General features: G+C 50.1%; 1 protein-coding gene across 7 annotated transcripts in view; it reads left to right on the forward strand.

The window, feature by feature from the left end:
* MVB12B (multivesicular body subunit 12B) overlaps nucleotides 1-19,448 on the forward strand; it is a 56,945-nt gene that overhangs the window by 32,717 nt on the left and 4,780 nt on the right. For 3 of the 7 annotated variants that reach the window (XM_072936762.1, XM_072936756.1, XM_072936761.1), the window contains 2 exons: nucleotides 14,088-14,143; nucleotides 15,453-15,512. In XM_072936762.1, coding sequence (XP_072792863.1) covers nucleotides 14,088-14,143; nucleotides 15,453-15,512 — 116 coding nt within the window. The other 4 variants (XM_072936758.1, XM_072936757.1, XM_072936760.1 and 1 more) reach the window with 4 other exon arrangements.

Here is a 19,448-nt window from a genome sequence, read left to right on the forward strand (position 1 = left end):
CTGTAAATTATATGCTAATAATAAGCTTTAACCCTTTCAGGAACCAAGAGATGTAGGAGTGTAAATATTCTGCAGGCCTCACTTAGTTGGAGAGGCTCTAACACCACGGCAGCAGTCTGAAGTTACTAAGCAGTGGTTCCAGCCTTTGCTGCCAATGATCTGTGCATTCTGCTGAATCAGGTTGTCTTTTTTCCCCCCTGAAATTTCCCTGTAGCCATCTTCAGCGTTGTATTACAGATAGATGTATTTTGGGGCAGCAGCAGACAAGTTTGTGTCATTTGACTCCAGAACAATCTCACCCCCTCTCTTGGCCTGTTCTCAGATCAGGATAGAAATTGTGTGGTATGAAGTCTATCAGTCTGTACAACCCCATCAGAATGTGTGCATAAAGCAATTAGAGCCTCTGTACACCAGTTTTTTTGCAGGAAACAATTGTATAAACTTCCAAATCCTGCTGCAGCTGGCTGTATAGACAGAAACCCAACTTCCGTCATATGAACCTTTCCAAGGATATTTATTCTGGCAGAAATTGGAGGTAACAGGATAACCATTTACCCTTGGGTAGGACCTAGGCTCATCTTTTGAACACTTAAATATGGAAACTGTGCTGGGAAAGCAGTAGAACAAAAGCAGAATATACTTTGATATATGTTTGTTGGTAGTATTTTCAAGTAACTCTTACCAGCTGTCAGCCCCAAACAGTCAAGATATTGGTGCAAGTACCTTAGGAAATGGCGTTAGCTGGGCATACTATGTCATCCATAAGTCTGGGCATCCATCCTCAAGTCATGTTAATCCTCAGAAATAAAACAGGATCCAGAAGCGCAGCATCTCCCATTACCTCTAGCATTCTCAGTTCAGTTCAAGAGCTTGCTGAGCTGCAGGTGAAGGTTTTCATTCCCTTTAAGAGGAGAAAAGGCATGTCCTCTTGGTTGGAGCTTAGATGTCAGATCCCAAAAAACACAACACACTTTATCTTCCAATAAAGCCAGGCCCGTGCTGTGACCGAGACTGCAGCACTTTCTGTTTGTTTTGCTGCGGAGCCATGGGTTTTGCAGCAGTCATTTGATGCTGAAATGCCTTTGCATGTATTTCCTACCTTAAAGGTACTGTTTTGTGGTCTTTAAAGATTTTATTGATACATCTCAAGTTACTTGTGTGAAGTATTTTTCTGTGAGAAGCTGGGCTGAGCGTCAGGGAAGGGAAGTGCGGCCGGCTGCCAGCGCAGTGTTGGCTGCAGTGTGTGTGCCAGCATGCCATGGAGGAGGAGGTTTCCATGTGCAGCTCTTACAGGTGCCAGCTTCTCCACAGGTCTGCCTTGTTTATTTTGGAATCACACACCAGTATTTATTACCTTAGGGAGGTAAATATTGACTTAAATTGGTATTTATTTATATAGAAATCGTTTTTATGATATTTAAATATTTATTGCCCTCTTTAAGACACTTTCTGTGAAAGGTCAGAGCAAACTGTGGTGTGAGAGTCTGGAGAGGGAACCATTTGTGAGCAGAGGCTCCAGTCCAAGTTGCACCTGCTGGTCACACAGGTGAGCGTTGCCAGCAGGAAGGCCGGGGGCAGACCCCGCTGGGCAGGGGCAGACCCCGCTGGGCAGGGGCAGAGCCCGCTGGGCAGGGGCAGACCCTGCTGGGCAGGGGCTCTGCAGTGTCCCAGCCCGGTGCAGCCCAGCCAGGCGAGGTGAGCCAGGGTCCGGCCGTGGCACGAGGCCGAGCTGAGCTGGGGCTGCTCTGCAGGAGGATGGGCTGTTCCTGCCGGCACTGCAGCCACCTTCCACGCAGGTTTCTGACCCAGCTCTCTGGAGGCAGCAGAGAGTGGAAACTGCTGTTAATGGTCTGGAAAAATATCAAAGCCAGAGGATTCCTGGAAAGGAAACTGGTTTGCTTTTCCATACTCAGGCTGGGGCTGTCGGCAGGGCACAGGTGTCATCTCCCTGGGCAGTGGCGTGGGAAGCATTTGCTTCACACGCTGCTCCTGAGACAGCAGTTTGCTTCCTGATTCCTGCTGTTCAGGAGGGGCTAACGTGGAAATGCCTTGGAGTATCTAATCCCCCATCCCCCTCAGTTGTTTTCCTTTTTACTTTGGTAGTGACAAAAGAAGTCTCTTTCAGAAGTCTTTCTAAATTCAGATGTTGTTATATTTCAGTGCCCATATGTCAACTTCCTTCTTGTTGCAAAATGCCAGGTTATCTGGCCACAGGTGTCACTTCCTTAGTTGTCCATTTCCTTTTAAAAGACACAGTAGCTCTCTTCTGTGTATAGGAGGACAGGTGTTTTAATCAGAGGTTAATAATTTATTTCTACAAACTATTGTTTTGCTTCACTATTTTTGTAGATAATTAAATTATGCACTTGTCACAGTGTGTTTACTTCACTAAAACAGGTAATTTTAGAAAAAAAAAGAGATTTTATTCTTTGGATTAGTGCACAAGGATTGCTTTTATCTTCATCTTCTAGCACAGTTCCTGATGGTTCTGCAACTGCCTCTAATGTTCAAGGGTTTTGAGACCCTCAGTCTTGGAAGGGGAGGTCCTGTGCTGCATCTTACTGTCCGCCCCCATCCCTTCACTTACGCTCTTGGTGCTTTTTAAGAGTAGAAGCGTAACTAAATATATATTTTGTGACACTGAATTTTAATCAGGATGGTCCAAAAGCCAGACAAGTTGTGACACAAGCTTTATACTGCATTGAAACCTCTTTCCTGAAGCTGAGATTAAAGTCAGCCTGTTCTTTACCCTATTGCAATTTCCAGTCTTTGGACTAAGAGGCCTGGATAATCTTCCAGCTATGAAAGACTCTATTAATATCCAGGAGTTCAGGGAGCCTGGAGTCTCATGTAAAATGCTGCAGCTGCATATTTCAGAAAGGGAAGTGTGTTACTTAATGCTATACTTAAAGAGATTCAAAAAGTGTGTTTCTTATGACATGATCCCCTCCGTGGTGTACAGACCCTTTCGGCGTGCTGTGTCAGCGTGCCACACGTGTTACCCAGGCTGTGCTGGGGCAGCAACCCCAAACGGGGATGATGGAGCCATGAGTTCTCTCCCAGGTGACATTTTTAAGACAATTTTTGATGAGCCTGCTGTTGTCCAAAGTGCCATTTGTTGTTTTCCTCTGCTCCTGTTGTGTGCTGGCAGGGGAGGTGGAGGCCCCGGCCGGCTACTGCCCTGCCCTGGCGGTGGTCCTGGCTCCCGTGGGAGCCGTGTCCCCTCCTGCTCGGGCACGTGGGCTTTCCCCGTGTCCCTCAGCTCACACATCACCTTCCACGGGGGCTGCTCGGTCTCTGCTGAGAGGATTATCTGCCTGTAACCCTGCGCCATGCATTATGTATGAGCAGGTGTACCGGGCACACGCTGGTGGCACACCCGCTGCGCCGGGGTGACGGGGCAAGGGTGATCCCTTGAGGTGACGTGGATCTAGGACAGGGGTGTCCTCACCCACAGCAGCACTGGGTGAAGGCCAGTGGCCGATGGAGGGAAGGGTGATCCCTTGAGGTGACGTGGATCCTGGGACAGGGGTGTCCTCACCCACAGCAGCGCTGGGTGAAGGCCAGTGGCTGATGGAGGGAAGGGTGATCCCTTGAGGTGACATGGATCTAGGACGGGGGTACCCTCACCCACAGCAGCGCTGGGTGAAGGCCAGTGGCCGATGGAGGGAAGGGTGATCCCTTTGAGCCGTGTGGATCCAGGACAGGGGTGTCCTCACCCACAGCAGCGCTGGGTGAAGGCCAGTGGCTGGTGCAGGAGGATGAGCTTGCGGGACTGGTGCCGTTCCCATGGAGCACAACCTTGGGGTGGCCTGCGCTGTGTTTGTTTTGCTTTGCCGAGTGCCAGAGTTTAATTTTTTTTTAAATGGGGAGCCGCTCAGAGGTTTAGATATTTAAACAGTTATTAACCGAATGACAATTAACAGATTGCAGAGACAGATTTTCTTTTCAAAACCTCCAAAATTGAGTACAGTTTGCAAAACTATCACAGCATAGTAATGACAATGAATTTTGATTTCCCGGAACTGATATTAGACTCCTTATTAAACTATGTGCATCTGCTTTTAATTTACTCCAAATAATTGGAAAATGCAATGAAGCTTTCCAATTAAAGCTTGGCTTTATGCTGTTTAATAATACCCCCCATAATATTATAGCTTATGAAGTGACAGGTGAGTTGGTGTATGAATAAAACATAAAGGCAGCAATAAGGGACAGAAAACCAGAGACAGTTGTTGGGGATTTTAAATGCTGGATGTAATTTGCATATATTAATCTCTTCTTTTCAGCCTTATCAGGCGTTCTTCAGTATTTGAAGTTAAAATAGCATTGACAGGCAGGAGTACGCTTAGTTTTTTCAAGGATTTATTACTTGTATAATTTCTGATCTTTAATAAGCAGATATGACTGATCCTCATAGTTCTATAGAAATCAGTTAATTGTTCCAGATGGCGTGTACTGATTATGCAAAATTACTTTTCACACCATTTTTTTTTTTTTGATGGAGTTTGGAGTAAAATTAAATTTTTTATAGCCTTCTTATCATGCTGTTTTACAGTGGGTTTTGCACAGAAGTTGAATTTAATCTACTATATTACATTGACCAGCAGAGTTATTCTAATGTAGCATTCTGTGATTTGACAAAGAATAATAGAACACGTTGCTCATTGTGCATTTCTGTGCTGCTAATAAAAAGGAGTTGCAGTGCAGCAAACTAGGCTGTTATTTATGAAGAATGCTTAATTCGTGCAGTTAAAAATGCAAAATTGTTACAATGAGATGTTTGCTCTTCTGGATAGAAGGCTTGGGCAGAATTAATGTAAATAGTCTTGTTGCTACAGATTCTGTTGAATAAAGCAGGAGTTTGTAATGCCTGGTGTGGCTGGGCGGGATGGCACTGGGAGGAGCATCCATCCAGGCAGCATGTCCCAGCTCCGAGCAGGAGATGTCACTGGTGTTTTCCCTGATTATCACCATCCCGATATCTCAATGGCATCATTTCATAATTGAAAACATTTGTAAAGGTTGTTGGGCTTCATTTATCTAATGAAAAGCTGGTTATACAAAATAAACCACACACAAACCGCTCTTGCTAATAAGTTTATTGCAGTTTGTTTTGGCAGTGACTCGGTTGTTTGGGGGAGGTGTCCCGTGGCCTGGCTGCAGCAGGGCCCAGGGTCGGTGCCAGCCGAGGGCAGAGCAGGTGGGACAGTGCCATGGGCGCTGCTGCAGGTCTGGCCACGGGTCCTGTCGGGCCCTGGGTAATTTTGGTGGGTCCCAGGCTCGGTTCTGCTCAGCCCTGGGCTGGGACCCTCCCTGGGGGCTGCACGGCCGCCAGCCCCAACCTCTGCGGAGGGCCAGAGGCCACTCGGGGCCAGGCCCAAGGCAGCTCGCTGGTCCTTGAAAAGCAGAACAGCAAATGTGTGATAAATGACCTTATGGTTAATGGATAAGTGGGGGCACCACAAATGGACTGTTAGGAAGGGTGCATATTTTTAACTGAATAGAAAAAAAAGACAAGTGATTAAGTCAGCCATTAGAAAGCTCAGAATTTCTCCCATCTCCTCTTGAATTAGAAAATTGTTTTGTGTATTCTTTTATATGTACATATAGATATGACTATATAATATATATGTAGACAACTCATGGCATTAATCAGAAATTATTAAAAAATATTTGTTCTAATGAAGTAATAATTTGGTGGTAATGTATTTAATCAGTGTATCTTAAGGCTAAATTAAGTGGACAGACTTTATATGGATTCTCTAATTTTAATCTTCAAAATGCTATCTAATGTCTCATTAAGACTTTCATATAATGTATCTTAAGTACTGTCATTAAATATAGTTTAGGGAGATGTATGTTCAGATATTGCTTAAAGATGTTTTAATAGGCCCATTTACTCTGATGATATTAATGAGCTCTTAACACATATTAAGCTTCTAAAACTAGTGGTGTCTCCTTGCAGTGAGCAAATCAACATAGAAATTGTGGAGGAATTGGATGTTCCAACAAAGCCAGTTTTACAGGGACTCTCTAGGGGCTGGCTCCATCCCTTTATCTGTGTCAGCACTGGGTGGTGTCCCCACTCCTGGGGCAGTGTTCCTGCTCCTGGGGTGGTGTCCCCACTCCTGGGGTGGTGTCCCCACTCCTGGGGTGGTGTCCCCCTTCCTGGGGTGGTGTCCCCGCTCCTGGGGCGGTGTCCCTGCTCGTGGGATGGTGTCGCCACCCCAGTGTGTGCCTCGGGCTTGTGGGTGCCTTTGCGAGGGTGGCTCTGTTAGGGTGGCTCTGTGAGGGTGGCTCTGCGAGGATGGCTCTGTGAGGGTGGCTTTGTGAGGGTGGCTCTGTGAGGATGGCTCTGTGAGAGTGGCTCTGCGAGGGTGGCTCTGCGAGGGTGGCTCTGAGAGGGTGGCTCTGTGAGGGTGGCTCTGTTAGGGTGGCTCTGTGAGGGTGGCTCTGTGAGGGTGGCTCTGAGAGGGTGGCTCTGTGAGGGTGGCTCTGCGAGGGTGGCTTTCCGAGGGTGGCTTTGCGAGGGTGGCTCTGCGAGGGTGGCTCTGCGAGGGTGGCTGCTGCATTGTCACATCCACGCTTCAGAGCTGCGTGTTGGGAACTGGCCAGGCCCATCTCGGGGTCTGTGACATGTTACACACATTTGGCTGCGTATCTGTTAAAATAAACAAATCAGATGGGTTAAAGGAAGAGCCAAATATGGGCCTGTGTTTAGATAAATTCTGCTTTTTGATCATCTAAAGTGAAGATGTGAGAGTTGTAATTAGGATAATAAAAACTGCTCATTCTCTGTTGTCACTTCAATTCCAACTCAGAAAGTTATTGCAGAGAAAATTCTCTGGTTTCATCACTCAGCTCTTCTTAACAAATCCTTCTGAGTTCAGAGACTTTTATAATTACTAAATTGGTTTGTTAGAGGGAGATAATAGCAAATTTTTTCTTTTCATAATTGGACATTTCTTCCCTGTAGGCTAATGCAGGCACAGCACTCACATACACAATGAGCTGTGCTTTTGGAAAACCATAACTGGCTAATAAGTGCCGTGGTGTCATCGGAGAGTAATGGTGTGCTGATTAGCATAATTAATGACAAATGGCGGTGCGGAGTGGGCGGATTGGTTTAGCAGATGATGAATGTGCTGCGCCAAGGCCGGGCCGTGCCGCGGCGGCGTGGCAGGCTGGCAGCGCTGCCACTCGCACCTGCCAGCGCTGCCCAGCGCCGGGCTCGGTGGCACAGCCCCGCTGGCACGGCTCCCGCGCTCCCAGAGCGGCCGGCGTGTCCCTGCGTGCGCCTGGCACGGAGCAGTGCCAGCCCCTCTGGGCCACCAGCAGTCCTCATCCTCCCAGGGCCGGGGCCACGCCTTGCACTGCCCGTGCTACAAGATGGGCACATTAATCTGTGATTTGATTAATCAGCGCTAATTTACATTCACAAACGAGACTGATAAAAATGGAGTTACCTTTGCACCTTAAGGAGGAGGAGGGATTATTTCTAGGTTGTCTCTTTTTTAAGTGATAAGCAATTCTTTTACCAATAAGGATGAAAATACTTAATTTGCATTAGCAAAAGAAGCTAATTATTATATAGTTAATTAGCATCTGGAAATGAAGATTATCTTAATTACAAAGCACAGTTTTCTTAATAGCTACAAAACTGTAAGTTTGATGTGTGTGGAGATTGGTGACTATTATTATGTAATTACTGATCATATTAATGGTGCAGTGTATTTAGATATCATTTGCATATGCAAATGAAATTTACCTGATAGAAATATGTGGTTCCAGTAATGATGTTGAGCACTTAAAAATTAAATCGCATTAGAAGCTGTGGATCCTGCGTGGCACAGTGGATCTCCTCCTGCAGAAGAGCTTTTGGCTCAGGGGGCTGTGGCTCTGTGCCTGGCTGTTGGCATGAGGAGGGCACCTCCCCTGGCCTTCAGCCCCTCAGCCATGGTGTCAAGGGCTCTGCAGCACTGAAGGCCTTCGCTTTGGGTGTGTGTCGAGGCTCTTCTGGCTGGGTGAATGCTCCGTGGGAGGGTGGAAGCATGTCTGTGCATCAGTGAGCTCCAGGAAAGAAGATGGGTATCCCCCCATCCTTCCTGGCCATGCTCGGGATGAGTTTCTTTCCACTAGCTTGCAGGCATGCTTGCAGAATGGAGAGCACGGTGCTGTCAGGGCAGCTAATCTAGCTTCTTTCTCCTGCTTTTATTGGAAACACAAAGCTGCTGTGTGTTAAAAATAACTTGAGTCTCTTAGACCAAAACCATGTAGAGAGAGGACCGTGCACCATTGTCTCCCCTGGGAGTCCTGTGGGACAGATGTTGGTCACCCAGTGCACCGCTGGGGAGTGTGGGGTGCTGCTGGGCAGGATCCCAGCATCACTGCAGGTGTGAGCAGCTGCCCCTGGCAGTGCCCTGGCTGCTGTCCAGAGCCTGGGGAGCCTGGGTCTGCCACAGTGGCGACAAATCCCACCTCACTCAGCTGAGAAAAGGCTTCCGGGGCCAGACACTGTAACCATACGCAGCCTGTGGATTTAATACCCCCTGCCCCTGCCCTGCAGCACTGGAAGCCGTGTGGATGTTTCTCTCATCAAGCAGCAGGAATTTACAGCTGCCGGCCAGGGAACACTGCGGCCATTGTGGGGCTGCCTGAGATGCTTTTTGCAAGTGCTGCTGCAGCCTGCGCTGCCCGGCCGCCGTGGCAGACAGACATTACATGTTTAATGACTTCCAAGGAGTCTGTCATTACAGCCAGAGCTGAAGGGAATGGAAAAGTGTCTGGGTTTCTCCTCAGCACACAGCCGTGAGCGGATGCTGGAGGAGTACCTGCCTTTGCCTTTCCTTTCCTTTGCCTTTCCTTTCCTTTGCCTTCGCCTTTCCTTTGCCTTTCCTTTGCCTTTGCCTCTGCTTTTCCTTTGCCTTTCCTTTCCTTTGCCTTTGCCTTTCCTTTGCCTTCGCCTTTCCTTTGCCTTTGCCTTTCCTTTGCCTTTGCCTCCCCATCTCTAAGCAGGCCCTCTCCCAGCTCAGCCTCAGCCACACGCGAGTGCCCTGGTTTGTATCTGCTCTGCTCTAATTAATTAAGGGTTGTGGCTTGGAAACAGCACATGCTAAGGTGTGATCTTTGAAGTTTAGTGTGGTGCAGAGACTTCAAAGGGGACATTTTATTAAAAAATAATAAAATCAAGAGCTCCTAAACACTTGCAATTTGAAGAGCTTGTTTGAAGTCTCTCCATGTTCTCTGGTGCTGATGGAGTCACAGTGCTGAGGTGCTCCTTAGGCGTCACCATGCAGTACTTAACCTTCACTTTATTTAAAAAAGAAAATAATCAAATCCAGGGGTACTTTTTCAAGTGTTTTCGTGGCTTGATCTTAGCAATAAAGAACTAATTGTGCCATGTCATGAGCTATGCAGGAAACGGAGAAAATCAAGGCTGACAATCAAATTAGCAAAAATGAAAATTTAGTCCAGGTCTGTTTTTTTAATCAAAGTAATTCCAAGAGGAACAGGAAAGCTGTAAACCTTTCCCAAAGCAGAGTCTCCTTCCCCAGCCCAGGAGGCCCCTGCTGTCCCACTCAGTGGTGCAGGCATTGGGTGGTTTGATGCTGCTGCCATCCTGCTGCCTGGCCAGGCCGGGGCACCGGGCTGGGCATTCCCAGCTGGCTGTGCCCTGCTGCCTCGCTGCCCCACACAGCCCTGGGGACAGCTCCTGCTGCCCAGGAGCTGCGGGACCTGCAGCCCTGCTGCCCCCGGAGCCACATGAAGTCCTCTGGGGCTTTCAGGAGCTTGGGCTCGTGCCTTGGGCAAGCAGAGCTCAGCCCTGCAGCCCTGCCTGTGCCCCTGCCTGCACCGCTGCACTTCTTTGTGTGACACTACGAGATGCATGTTGTAGTTGGTGTCTGCAGCTGGGGAGCACAGCTGGCACAGCTGCAGGTTCCCTGTTGCAGCCGGCTTGGCAGGAGCTGTCAGGAAAGGCTGCTTTTGGTGTTGGCCCTGAGGCTTCACCATCAGTGATTCAGTGTGGTTACATATGGGCCTTGGTGCGCTGTAGCACAAAGAACACACACATTTACTGTTCAGGTTGCTGTTTAGAAATACAGGAATAGGAGGCTTAGCATCATGGAGAGTTGGTTTGGTTTGAAAAGCTCACACCCTTCTCTGGATGCATTGCAAACTGTTTGAAAACGTTTCTTCATAGATCTGCATGGTTTTCCCTGTTCTGAGGGCACAGCATGCCTGGTTTGTGTGGGCGTCCTGCGTTGCCCTGCATGCACGGGTGCACAGCTCACGAGTGCAGGGCTCACACTGGGACGTGTGGTGGGAAGCAGAGGGTGGGAGCCAGAGCTGTGTGCTTGGCAGGAGCTGCAAGAGGCCACCAAGGGCAGGTGGCCTGGCTGCAGACTGCCCTGGATGGCACCACGCTGTGCCACCAGCTCCCCATGGCATGTCCTGCCTGCTGTGGGTCACCTCAGCTGAGCCCCAGCCTGGCCCCGTGCAGGGCTGTGCTGCTGCTGCAGACAGCAGTCCCTTGTCCTCGCCAGGCTGGGCACACGCTGCTCGTGGCTGTGCTTTCCTGCTTCAGTGAACGGCCTTCAGAGCTCCTGTGCGCTGGGGGCCCACCCACCACTGGGCTCAGGGGCCCTTCTGGTGGGCACCTCTGTTGCCCACACCAGACAGGGCTCCTGTGTCCCTCCAGCCTGACCATGGCTCCCCTCCAAGTGCTGCTGTGCCAGAGCTGCGTGCCAGCCCTGATTCTCAATCTGCTTTCAGAGTCCTCTGGTGCCATTTAGCTGAAAATCAAGTTTTCTCTAAGCAGGGGAGCTCTGCTGGTTTTATGGTGTTGCTGTAGGCTGGTTTATGAGATACTCTTCTTGGTGAAGGATAAACACTCTGTTAGCATTCAGGTCTGGGGAAAATGGGAACAGTTCTGCAGCATTAGAGAAAGGCCTTTCTAAAATCTAAGGTCATTTAAATTTTAAAGGTGGTAGTAGTGTACTCAGTGTTGGGCTTTTTGTTGGTTTGGATTAACAGTTCTTCATTTTCAGTCATGCAGGAAAGCAGTTTGCAAGGGATTGATTTATTTATTTAAATATTTTTAATATCAGAAATTGAAAATTCAAGTGTAAAAGGCTGTGCAAAACCAGCAATAAAGAAATACCAAAGCTATAAAAGCTTATGGTGAGAATTTAATGCAGAAACAGCTGTTATTTCCTTGGGAGTTAAGGTATATAAACTCTTTGGTGGCTGTGTATCCCCACAATCGTGGTGTGAGGAATTAGCGCTCACTGCAGTGTGCAAACGGAGCCTGCCAGGCTCTGAGGCAGCGATTCATCTGTACCCAGGAGTTAAATATGACAATGTTAGCATTTTTCATTTCCCTGACGTTACCATTAATAAAGCAATGATCCAAAAGAAGCTTTGCTGAGTCTGTTCTTTATGCTTCCATCACTCACAACTAGATAATTTCACACAGGATCGTTTTTAAATTAAATGACGATAAAAGCACTCTGCTGTCCTGTGCTCACTAGTTCATAGAAGTCTATCAAGTCATTAATGTGTCATGACAAACTGTGAGTTGGATACAGGAGTAATTAATTATTTGCATAAATAACAGGTTGAACTTGGTGCTTTCAGCCACAATGACACATGCGTCACATCGTGGGCATCCTGGGGCCTCTGGCAGAGGTCACGGGAGGGCGAAGGCTGAGCTGGCAGACGGTGATCCCACTCTCACACGGACAGCAGCTTGGAAGCTTTTGTGTTTCCAAGTTCTTCACTGATGGTTGCTTCAAGAGAGCATCTGATCTTTGGAGCGTTAGTGAACAATTATACAGATTTTCATAATCACCATTAATCACCACATATTTTTCAAGATAATTACAGCAACTATTATTTAGATTTCTCTTTTATGTGCACATTGTAGAAAAGAACAAGTGCTTATTACGCTGGGTAGTGTAGAGAACTACCGTCTGAAGTTCTTTGTCATCCAGAAACTCATTATGTTAGCTGATGCTGCCTGTGAAAGTTCGTCAGCATGTTTAAATTAGGGTAGCATTGGCAGGTCTGATTATTTAAATCTGGTAGCTTGGCTAAAAATATAGTTATTCAAGAAAGATGAATTACTAATTTGACAACTGAGATTTAGTCGGAGTCTGCAGCACAGAAGGCAGCATCTCTCGAGTGCTCAGAGAAGGGTGACAATACTTGCACAGATTAAAGAGAGGATTTCTAAGCAAGCTAGCAAGTTGAATTATAGAGCATGCCTTGGTGTCCTCCCCACTAGAGCCTGAGAGCAAGTCTTGGTAAATTACAGTGAAGAAGTGGCCACCAGGTGGAAGCCGGTGGTGAGTTCCAGTGGTCCTGCTCCCATGAAGGGGCATGTCCACTGCACCTCGCCGCAGCATCCATCCACTCCTGCTGCCAGGGATGCATGGCAACACTGTCCTGTTTTGGCTGCTGGCTCCTTTCAACTCTTAACTAATTGCAGTGCCTGAGTTAATTAGCTGTGACCCTCAGGAAGCAGCTGATCCTGGGAGACAGCAAACACCCACTGCGTGTATCTTGTCCTGGGGGTCCCCACTGCCTGCCTGCAGCCCCTTGGGTGGCCAGAGGGCTCCTGGAGCCCGGCCCAGCCACGGGGCGAAGGGTGAGGGCTGCTGCCCTCCTGGTGCTGGGGCAGGCAGTGGCAGTGGCTGCCCAGGGCTTCGTTTCTGTGAAGTTTCCAGAATTGGTGGTATTTAAACCCCCGTGACACCGGTGCCTGGCTGAGAAAGGAGACGCTGAATGAGCACCTTGTTTTTTGCTTTCTGCCTTTAATGCATTTTAGCAGCAGGCTGGTGACGGGCCTGACACGGCAGCTCCGCACACGCTCCCGCGCTTGGGGAGCGCAGCATTAATAACACACTTCCATGCATCGTGCCATTTTTAAGCATGATCGTTATGATAAAGGGCATATACTTAATTACAGGCCTGCTTAATTACAGCTCTGTTGAAGCTGGTTTGTTTAGGAGCGTGCTAATTGCGCTGCGGAGCCCTTGGCTCACCCTGCTTTTATCTGCTGCTGTGCTCTGGCGCGCTGAGCGCCGGGTGGGCCGGGGGACGGGGCGCTGGGACGCGCACACTCCGCAGCCAGCAGCCTCAGCTCCGGAGCTCAGGCTTGAGATCACTTTACAAAACTGGCGTGTGGCTGATCAAAGGGGGTTTCTGTCGGATAACAAGTGCAGATGGTCTTTCAGGTTTAAAACTTCCTGGATTTGGTGATGCTGCTTTTCATCTGTTTCCTTTTGTTTTCCTTTGCTCTGTGGCTGCCACACAGCACCTTTGATAACAAAATTACTCCCGTGGAGGGGGTTTTATATTGAAAATAGACAAAGCAAATGTAGAAGGCTGAGTATTCTTAAATGACCCTTGTTTAATCACTAACATGGTAACTCAGTGGTGCTGTAGAAGTTAGAAACAGCAGACAGAAGAGCACTGGGTTTGTGAGCACAGATGCTTTCTGAAAGAAAACCCTATTTGAGGATCACTGGAGGGCCTGTCAGGGCTTAAATTTGCTCTAATTTGAAGCTTTATTTCTTTCAGAGTTGAAATTTAAAGACTTCAGATGTTAAAGGTTTAAGTGCAATAAAGGGGGTGTATTTGGGGTGTGAGCTGCTGTGGTGGTGTTGACTGCTTTGGGGGCTACAAGTCCCCTGAACCAGCTGTTTCTTATTCTCTTGCTCAAGTGCTGAACTGGTTTGGTGAGGAGGTGATAAATAGAAATGTGTCCTTCCAGTTTCAAATACTGTCCTACTTTGCCAGGTGCACGAAATTGGAAAATGCAAAACTGAGGCAGTGAAATCGTGTATGAATAGAGCAAGGAGAATTTGTTGGATTCCTGGCTTGGTAGGGACTGACCCAGCTATGTCTTACATGGAAAGAAACCACTGGCAGCTTAGAGGGAGAAAAAGGCTGGCAGTAATGTTTGGGAGCAATCAGTCATGTGTCAGTGCTGTGACTACTTGATCTGTCACTGGGAATGTGTGAAGTTGCATGTCAGAAGGCAGCTGGAAACGTCACATGTGATGTCTTGTCCCTTTCAGCAATGGATGGAGTGCCTTTCATGATTTCGGAGAAGTTTGCCTGTGCTCCTGAAGGGGTGAGTTGCTTTTGTTGTTCCCCCAGTGCCAGAAATCCATCGTTTCATGGGGAGCAATCACAAAACATCAAGACAAATTACCTGCTTCTGGGGTAATTCATAGCCAGTGTGGCCAAATACATACCCAGTGCTTGAGATGGGCTGAGGTTGCATGTCACAATAGCTGCCTGTGAGATGGGAAAGGCTTTTGCCAGATTGCTGCTAAAACTGAATTGTCCTGGGATTTCAAGGTTTATTACCATCAAAAATAGGAATGGCAATGGGACTTCCTGGTGCTGAGAGCATTTCTAATGTCTTAGCCTAGACTGTAAAGAAAGCTGCAGAGGTGGAGTTCTCCTGCATTTACCTGCTGTGAGGATGGCATAGTGCCAGCAGCTTTACTGCTTCCTGTTGTCACCCCAGCAGTTCAGGGCAGTGGTAGTGGCACGGTGCACTCCAGTGCCACCAGGGTCCTGCCTGGCCGTGGGCGAGCTGGAGAGGGCACTGGGTGGTGCCTGCTCCACAGCAGGGCCACGCCAGCGGAGCGTGCACCTGCACGGGCAGGGCACGTCCGCTTCCCCAAACAGAAACACTGCTGCTGCTTCACAATGACCTCTGGCTCTCACTGGACCAGTACTTGTTAAGGCTGATGATCCAGAGCTGAAAGATTCAGCATCCCACTACTAGTTCCCGAATCCATCTGATCCTAAAGCAGCATCTTTTTAAAAATCAAGTTACAGGAAGCTGTTAAGGCAAACACTGGGCCATCAGCTGTGTCTGATTTTTCAGTAGTGCTCCAGCTTTTTCCTTTCTTCCTCCTGCTGACAGCGGTTTTTCACATCCCTTGCTTTCTGAGAGGGTTGTTTATGGGCCATTATTCCCAGAAATCTGAAGTCCCTGCTGTGAGGACAAATGCAGAGAGATTAGGTCGTGCTAATCCTCCCCGCGGATCCTTTAGACACCATTGCCACCATATGGTCAGTTTGGTCAGGGCTTCCTGCAGCTGGTGCCACTCACACCTCGTGCTGCAGCCACAGAATTGCAGCCGTGTTGGAGACTCGTCCTGCAGTGGGGAGGTGGCAGAGCAGCACGAGGTGAGTGTCAGCTGTCGTGCTGAGGGAGAGCAGTGTTGAGGCTGGTAGCCCCAGCCACCGTCTGCTGTTCCAGTCTCTTACTGGAATGAGGAACAGGACTGTGCCTGTGTTTACAGATGGTGCCTCTAAATCTCTAGTGGTGGAGTGTTTGCTGACTTGAAACAGAACAAAACAACAAACAAACACACACCCCCTCCCTGACCCTGAACTTGACATTTTTGTTTCTTTCTTGCCAGATGCAGCCGGTTGATCTCTTGGGTATCACAATCAAAACCCTTGCAGAAATTGAAAAGGAGGTAAGTAGCCTGCCAGGCACTAAGCAAATCAGGAAGGCTGTGTTCACTTCTCTTTAAGAACCCTTTCCTTATGGAAAATACTTTTCTTGTCTCTCCCAAGTCACAGAGGATGGATAAAGTCAAGCAGTAAGCCCAGGGTCAGGGATGCCTTCTATGACCTGTGATGAGTGAAGACACTTCAGGTGGTGAATTTAATGGCAAAGTGTGGGGCCTTCTGTTTATTTCCAGATGTCTGTCTTGGTTAGCCTCTCTTTCTCACGTTTTAACAATACATGGTAGTGGCAGAACACCCTTAGGTGCCTCTTGCATGTCAGGGAGGCGGATGGACCTGACTCAGCAAGGTCAGGTGAACATCTTCATGAGCTTTTAGTTTGCTGATGCTGGGAGAGCTGGGCTGCACTTTAGCGGGAGTGATGTTTGAGGAGCGCAGGGAGGAGGCCGCCACCAAACCAAGGGTGGTTCTGAGGGAGCGTTCTGGCACACACACGTGTGTGGCACGGTGCCAAGGAGCTGTCTGCCCTGCGAAGGGTGCTTCACATCTGAACTCTCAGACTAGAAAAACTTGTCTCAGCAGCACGTGCTTCTTCAGGCACCATTGGTCACAAAGGCCTCCTCCTATGCCATCTAGCTGGGTTCAAGGGAGAGAGTGAGAAGATGACATTGCAAAGCTGCCACATGCCTCAGAGTTTCTCCACTTCTTCATTCCAGTTAAGTCCAGTTGCCCAGATCCACCCTCTTCTGCCTGAAAGTTTTGTCTGAGTACAAGAAGATGATCAGGCCCAGTTGCCAGGGCTTTTGCAGGTGCCCCGTGGGACTGCAGTGGCTGCAGCTGTGGATCTGAAGGTGCTGCCTGCATGGGCAGTGGCTGACAGTTGCACCCACAGCCTCAGGCACTGCAGTCTGCCACGTGGCACACGTGCCACCTCTCTGTTTGGGACTGCCTGTGTCTGTCAGGAGGGACTCTGGCAGCAGGGGATGCTCAGGGCTGGCAGCCCTTCTCGTGCCTGGCTGCCTTCCCGCTCTTGCCCTAAGCTGGCCAGGGAGCAGATGGTCCCTTTGGCCAAAGGGGAATCCGTGTGGTGCTGAACTCGCTTCTGCATCGTCTCTGTGTGCTGCCTGGTGTGGGAGAGGTCTGGCAGCTTGGGGGCTGCCTGGAGGGGCTGGGCTGCACAGCCCAGCAGTGCCCTCGCAGGCCTGTGGGGTGGGGGACACCAGCACTCCCTCGTGGGCCAGGGAGGAGAGGCCAAGACCTGCCTGCTTTCCCACAGCTCCTGCTCTGTAGCAGGCTGGTGCGTTCCAGTATAATGAAAAGTATGATTATGCAGCCCATATTCCTTGATGAAGCATCTTGTCTGCACATAGAGAGCTACACATATAAATATTGTGAATTTCGGCATGGCTTTATTTCCCTTGCAAGCAATAGCACCATTACAGCAAATCTTCTGGATATCCAAAGCAGCCAGAACATTCTCCCTGGAGCAAGATGCCTTGCAAAAAATATTCCCAGAGAATTCCAAGAATTACTGTTCTCTGTCACCACATTTGCAGATGTATGCACCCATCCTCCAAGCTGCAGGCAGCTGAATTTCAGGACTCTACTCTGTCAGGAAGATGATGGAACTATGTGCAAATCCTGGACTGCACCTGAACTGCTCTCGTTGCCCCAGGATGGCACAGCTGTGCCCGAGGCTAGAGTGCACAGAGAGCTGGGCTATGAAGAGGTGGTGAAGTGCAGGTGTAAGCAGTGCTGTCACTTCAGGGCTAATTTGGTGGATGTAGGACGGACAGCGCTGCTGCCAGGTCTCCCAGCAGGGCTCTGGGGTTTGTCCTTCTACCCCTGCCTGTCCTGGGTAGGGTAGAGTCACTGGGCAGGCACCTGGGCAGGTGCAGGTGATAGCAAAGGTGGTGGCACTGTCACTGTTCACAGCTCTGGCAGATGCTGTGGCAGCGAGGGCAGCGCTCTGGCCGCTGGCAGGGTGCACCCTGTCTTCATTTGCACTTGGCGTGGTGTAAAAAGTCTAGAGAGAGTCTAATTAGTAAAGGGAGCATCCAATATTCATCATTCCTTTTAAACTGATAAGGAAGGCAGTTCATTTAACCACTGAATTGCTACAAGTTTTCATGGGCTGCTTTTTGCAAATATATTTAATGAAGAAGTTGTAAATCTAGAAGAGCTTAAAATTTTAATTTTACACAGAAATATTTTTCCTTGTTTGCATGTTTGTAGTCAATTCTCCTGAGTGCAGTCACATGAAATGTTCTTTAAATGAACATATTTGCTAACTGGCATGATTTCAGATTTTAAAACATTGGTTCCAGCAATTAGGAGTTTCCTCAGTTCCCCAATGACTGGAGAGATTCGTCTTGATTATAATTGCTCTTAGCCACGCATATCTAATTTGTGTCTTTTTAAGTGTTAATTAGTAAACAGTTTGAGCTGACATCTTTATGCGTTTGGGTGTTGAAAAATGAGGCCTATTGCGTGCCAGCGGCTGCAGCATCGCGACAGGGAGGTGCAGCCCCGGGGAGGAAAGGCCTGGTGCAGCCCCGGGTACAGGCTGGTACAGCCCCTGGTACTGCCCAGGCACAGCCTCGGTAGAGGCTCTGGTACAGCCTGGGTAGAGACTGGTACAGCCTGGGTACAGCTCCAGTACTGGCTCTGGTACAGACCAGGGACAGACTCTGGTACAGCCTGGGTACAGCTCCAGTACAGGCTCTGGTACAGCCTCGGTAGAGGCTCTGGTACAGCCCCCGGTACAGCCCAGGTACAGACTCTGGTACAGCCCGGCTACAGCCCCCGGGACATCCCTGGTACATCCCGGGCTGCCCCATCCCCGGTACATCCCGGTACATCCCGGTACATCCCGGGCTGCCCCATCCCCGGCACATCCCGGCACATCCCGGTACATCCCGGGCTGCCCCATTCCCGGTACATCCCGGTACATCCCGGTACATCCCGGTACATCCCGGTACATCCCGGGCTGCCCCATTCCCGGTACATCCCGGTACATCCCGGCACATCCCGGGCTGCCCCATCCCCGGTACATCCCGGTACATCCCGGTACATCCCCGGTACATCCCGGCACATCCCGGTACATCCCGGCACATCCCGGGCTGCCCCATTCCCGGTACATCCCGGTCCATCCCGGTACATCCCGGTACATCCCGGTACATCCCGGGCTGCCCCATTCCCGGTACATCCCGGTACATCCCGGCACATCCCGGGCTGCCCCATCCCGGTACATCCCGGGCTGCCCCATCCCCGGTACATCCCGGTACATCCCGGTACATCCCGGCACATCCCGGGCTGCCCCATCCCGGCCCGTCCCGCCGCGAGGCCGCGGCGCCCCCTGCCGGCCGCTGCCGGGGATCGCTGGCCGGGCCGGCCCCGTGTGCTCGGCTGGAGCGGATTCCCGGAGCTCAGCATCGCCCGCTGTCCTCCCGAGCCGCCACCAAAACGGGCTCGGCGTTGGGTGGGATTGGCACAGCCCTGGTACAGCTGGCACGGCCCTGGGCCAGGCACCGGCATGGTTGATGGTTGCCCACCTCGCTGGCAGCACATCCTGTGTCCCAGTCCGGCTGTGAGGAGCGCGCAGGGGGACGCGTTTGTGACATTCCGAGAGCCACAAATGCGACACTGGCGATGCGCGGGAGGAGAGTCCGTGTACGGGGTGTGCCAGGGCCGTGGGCAGCCCCGCGGTAGCCCCGGCACGGTGTTGCTCTCGCCACCCGCCCGCCCGGGGAACGCCGCCGCTCCCGCGGCCGCTCCGGGGGTCCCTGGCGGCGGCCGGGCGGGCGCGGACCGGCGGGCGCGGCTCGCAGCGAGCCACGAGATGGCACTGCTACAGTGCGCTGCGGGCTGCGAGGGATGGCCCTCGGTCGGGGTGTCCCTGCCTGCAGTGACATCGTGCACACGCATCTGTATGCGGGGATTTT

Source organism: Taeniopygia guttata, chromosome 17 (assembly GCF_048771995.1).
Source record: "Taeniopygia guttata chromosome 17, bTaeGut7.mat, whole genome shotgun sequence".
NCBI classification, from domain to species: Eukaryota; Metazoa; Chordata; class Aves; order Passeriformes; family Estrildidae; genus Taeniopygia; species Taeniopygia guttata.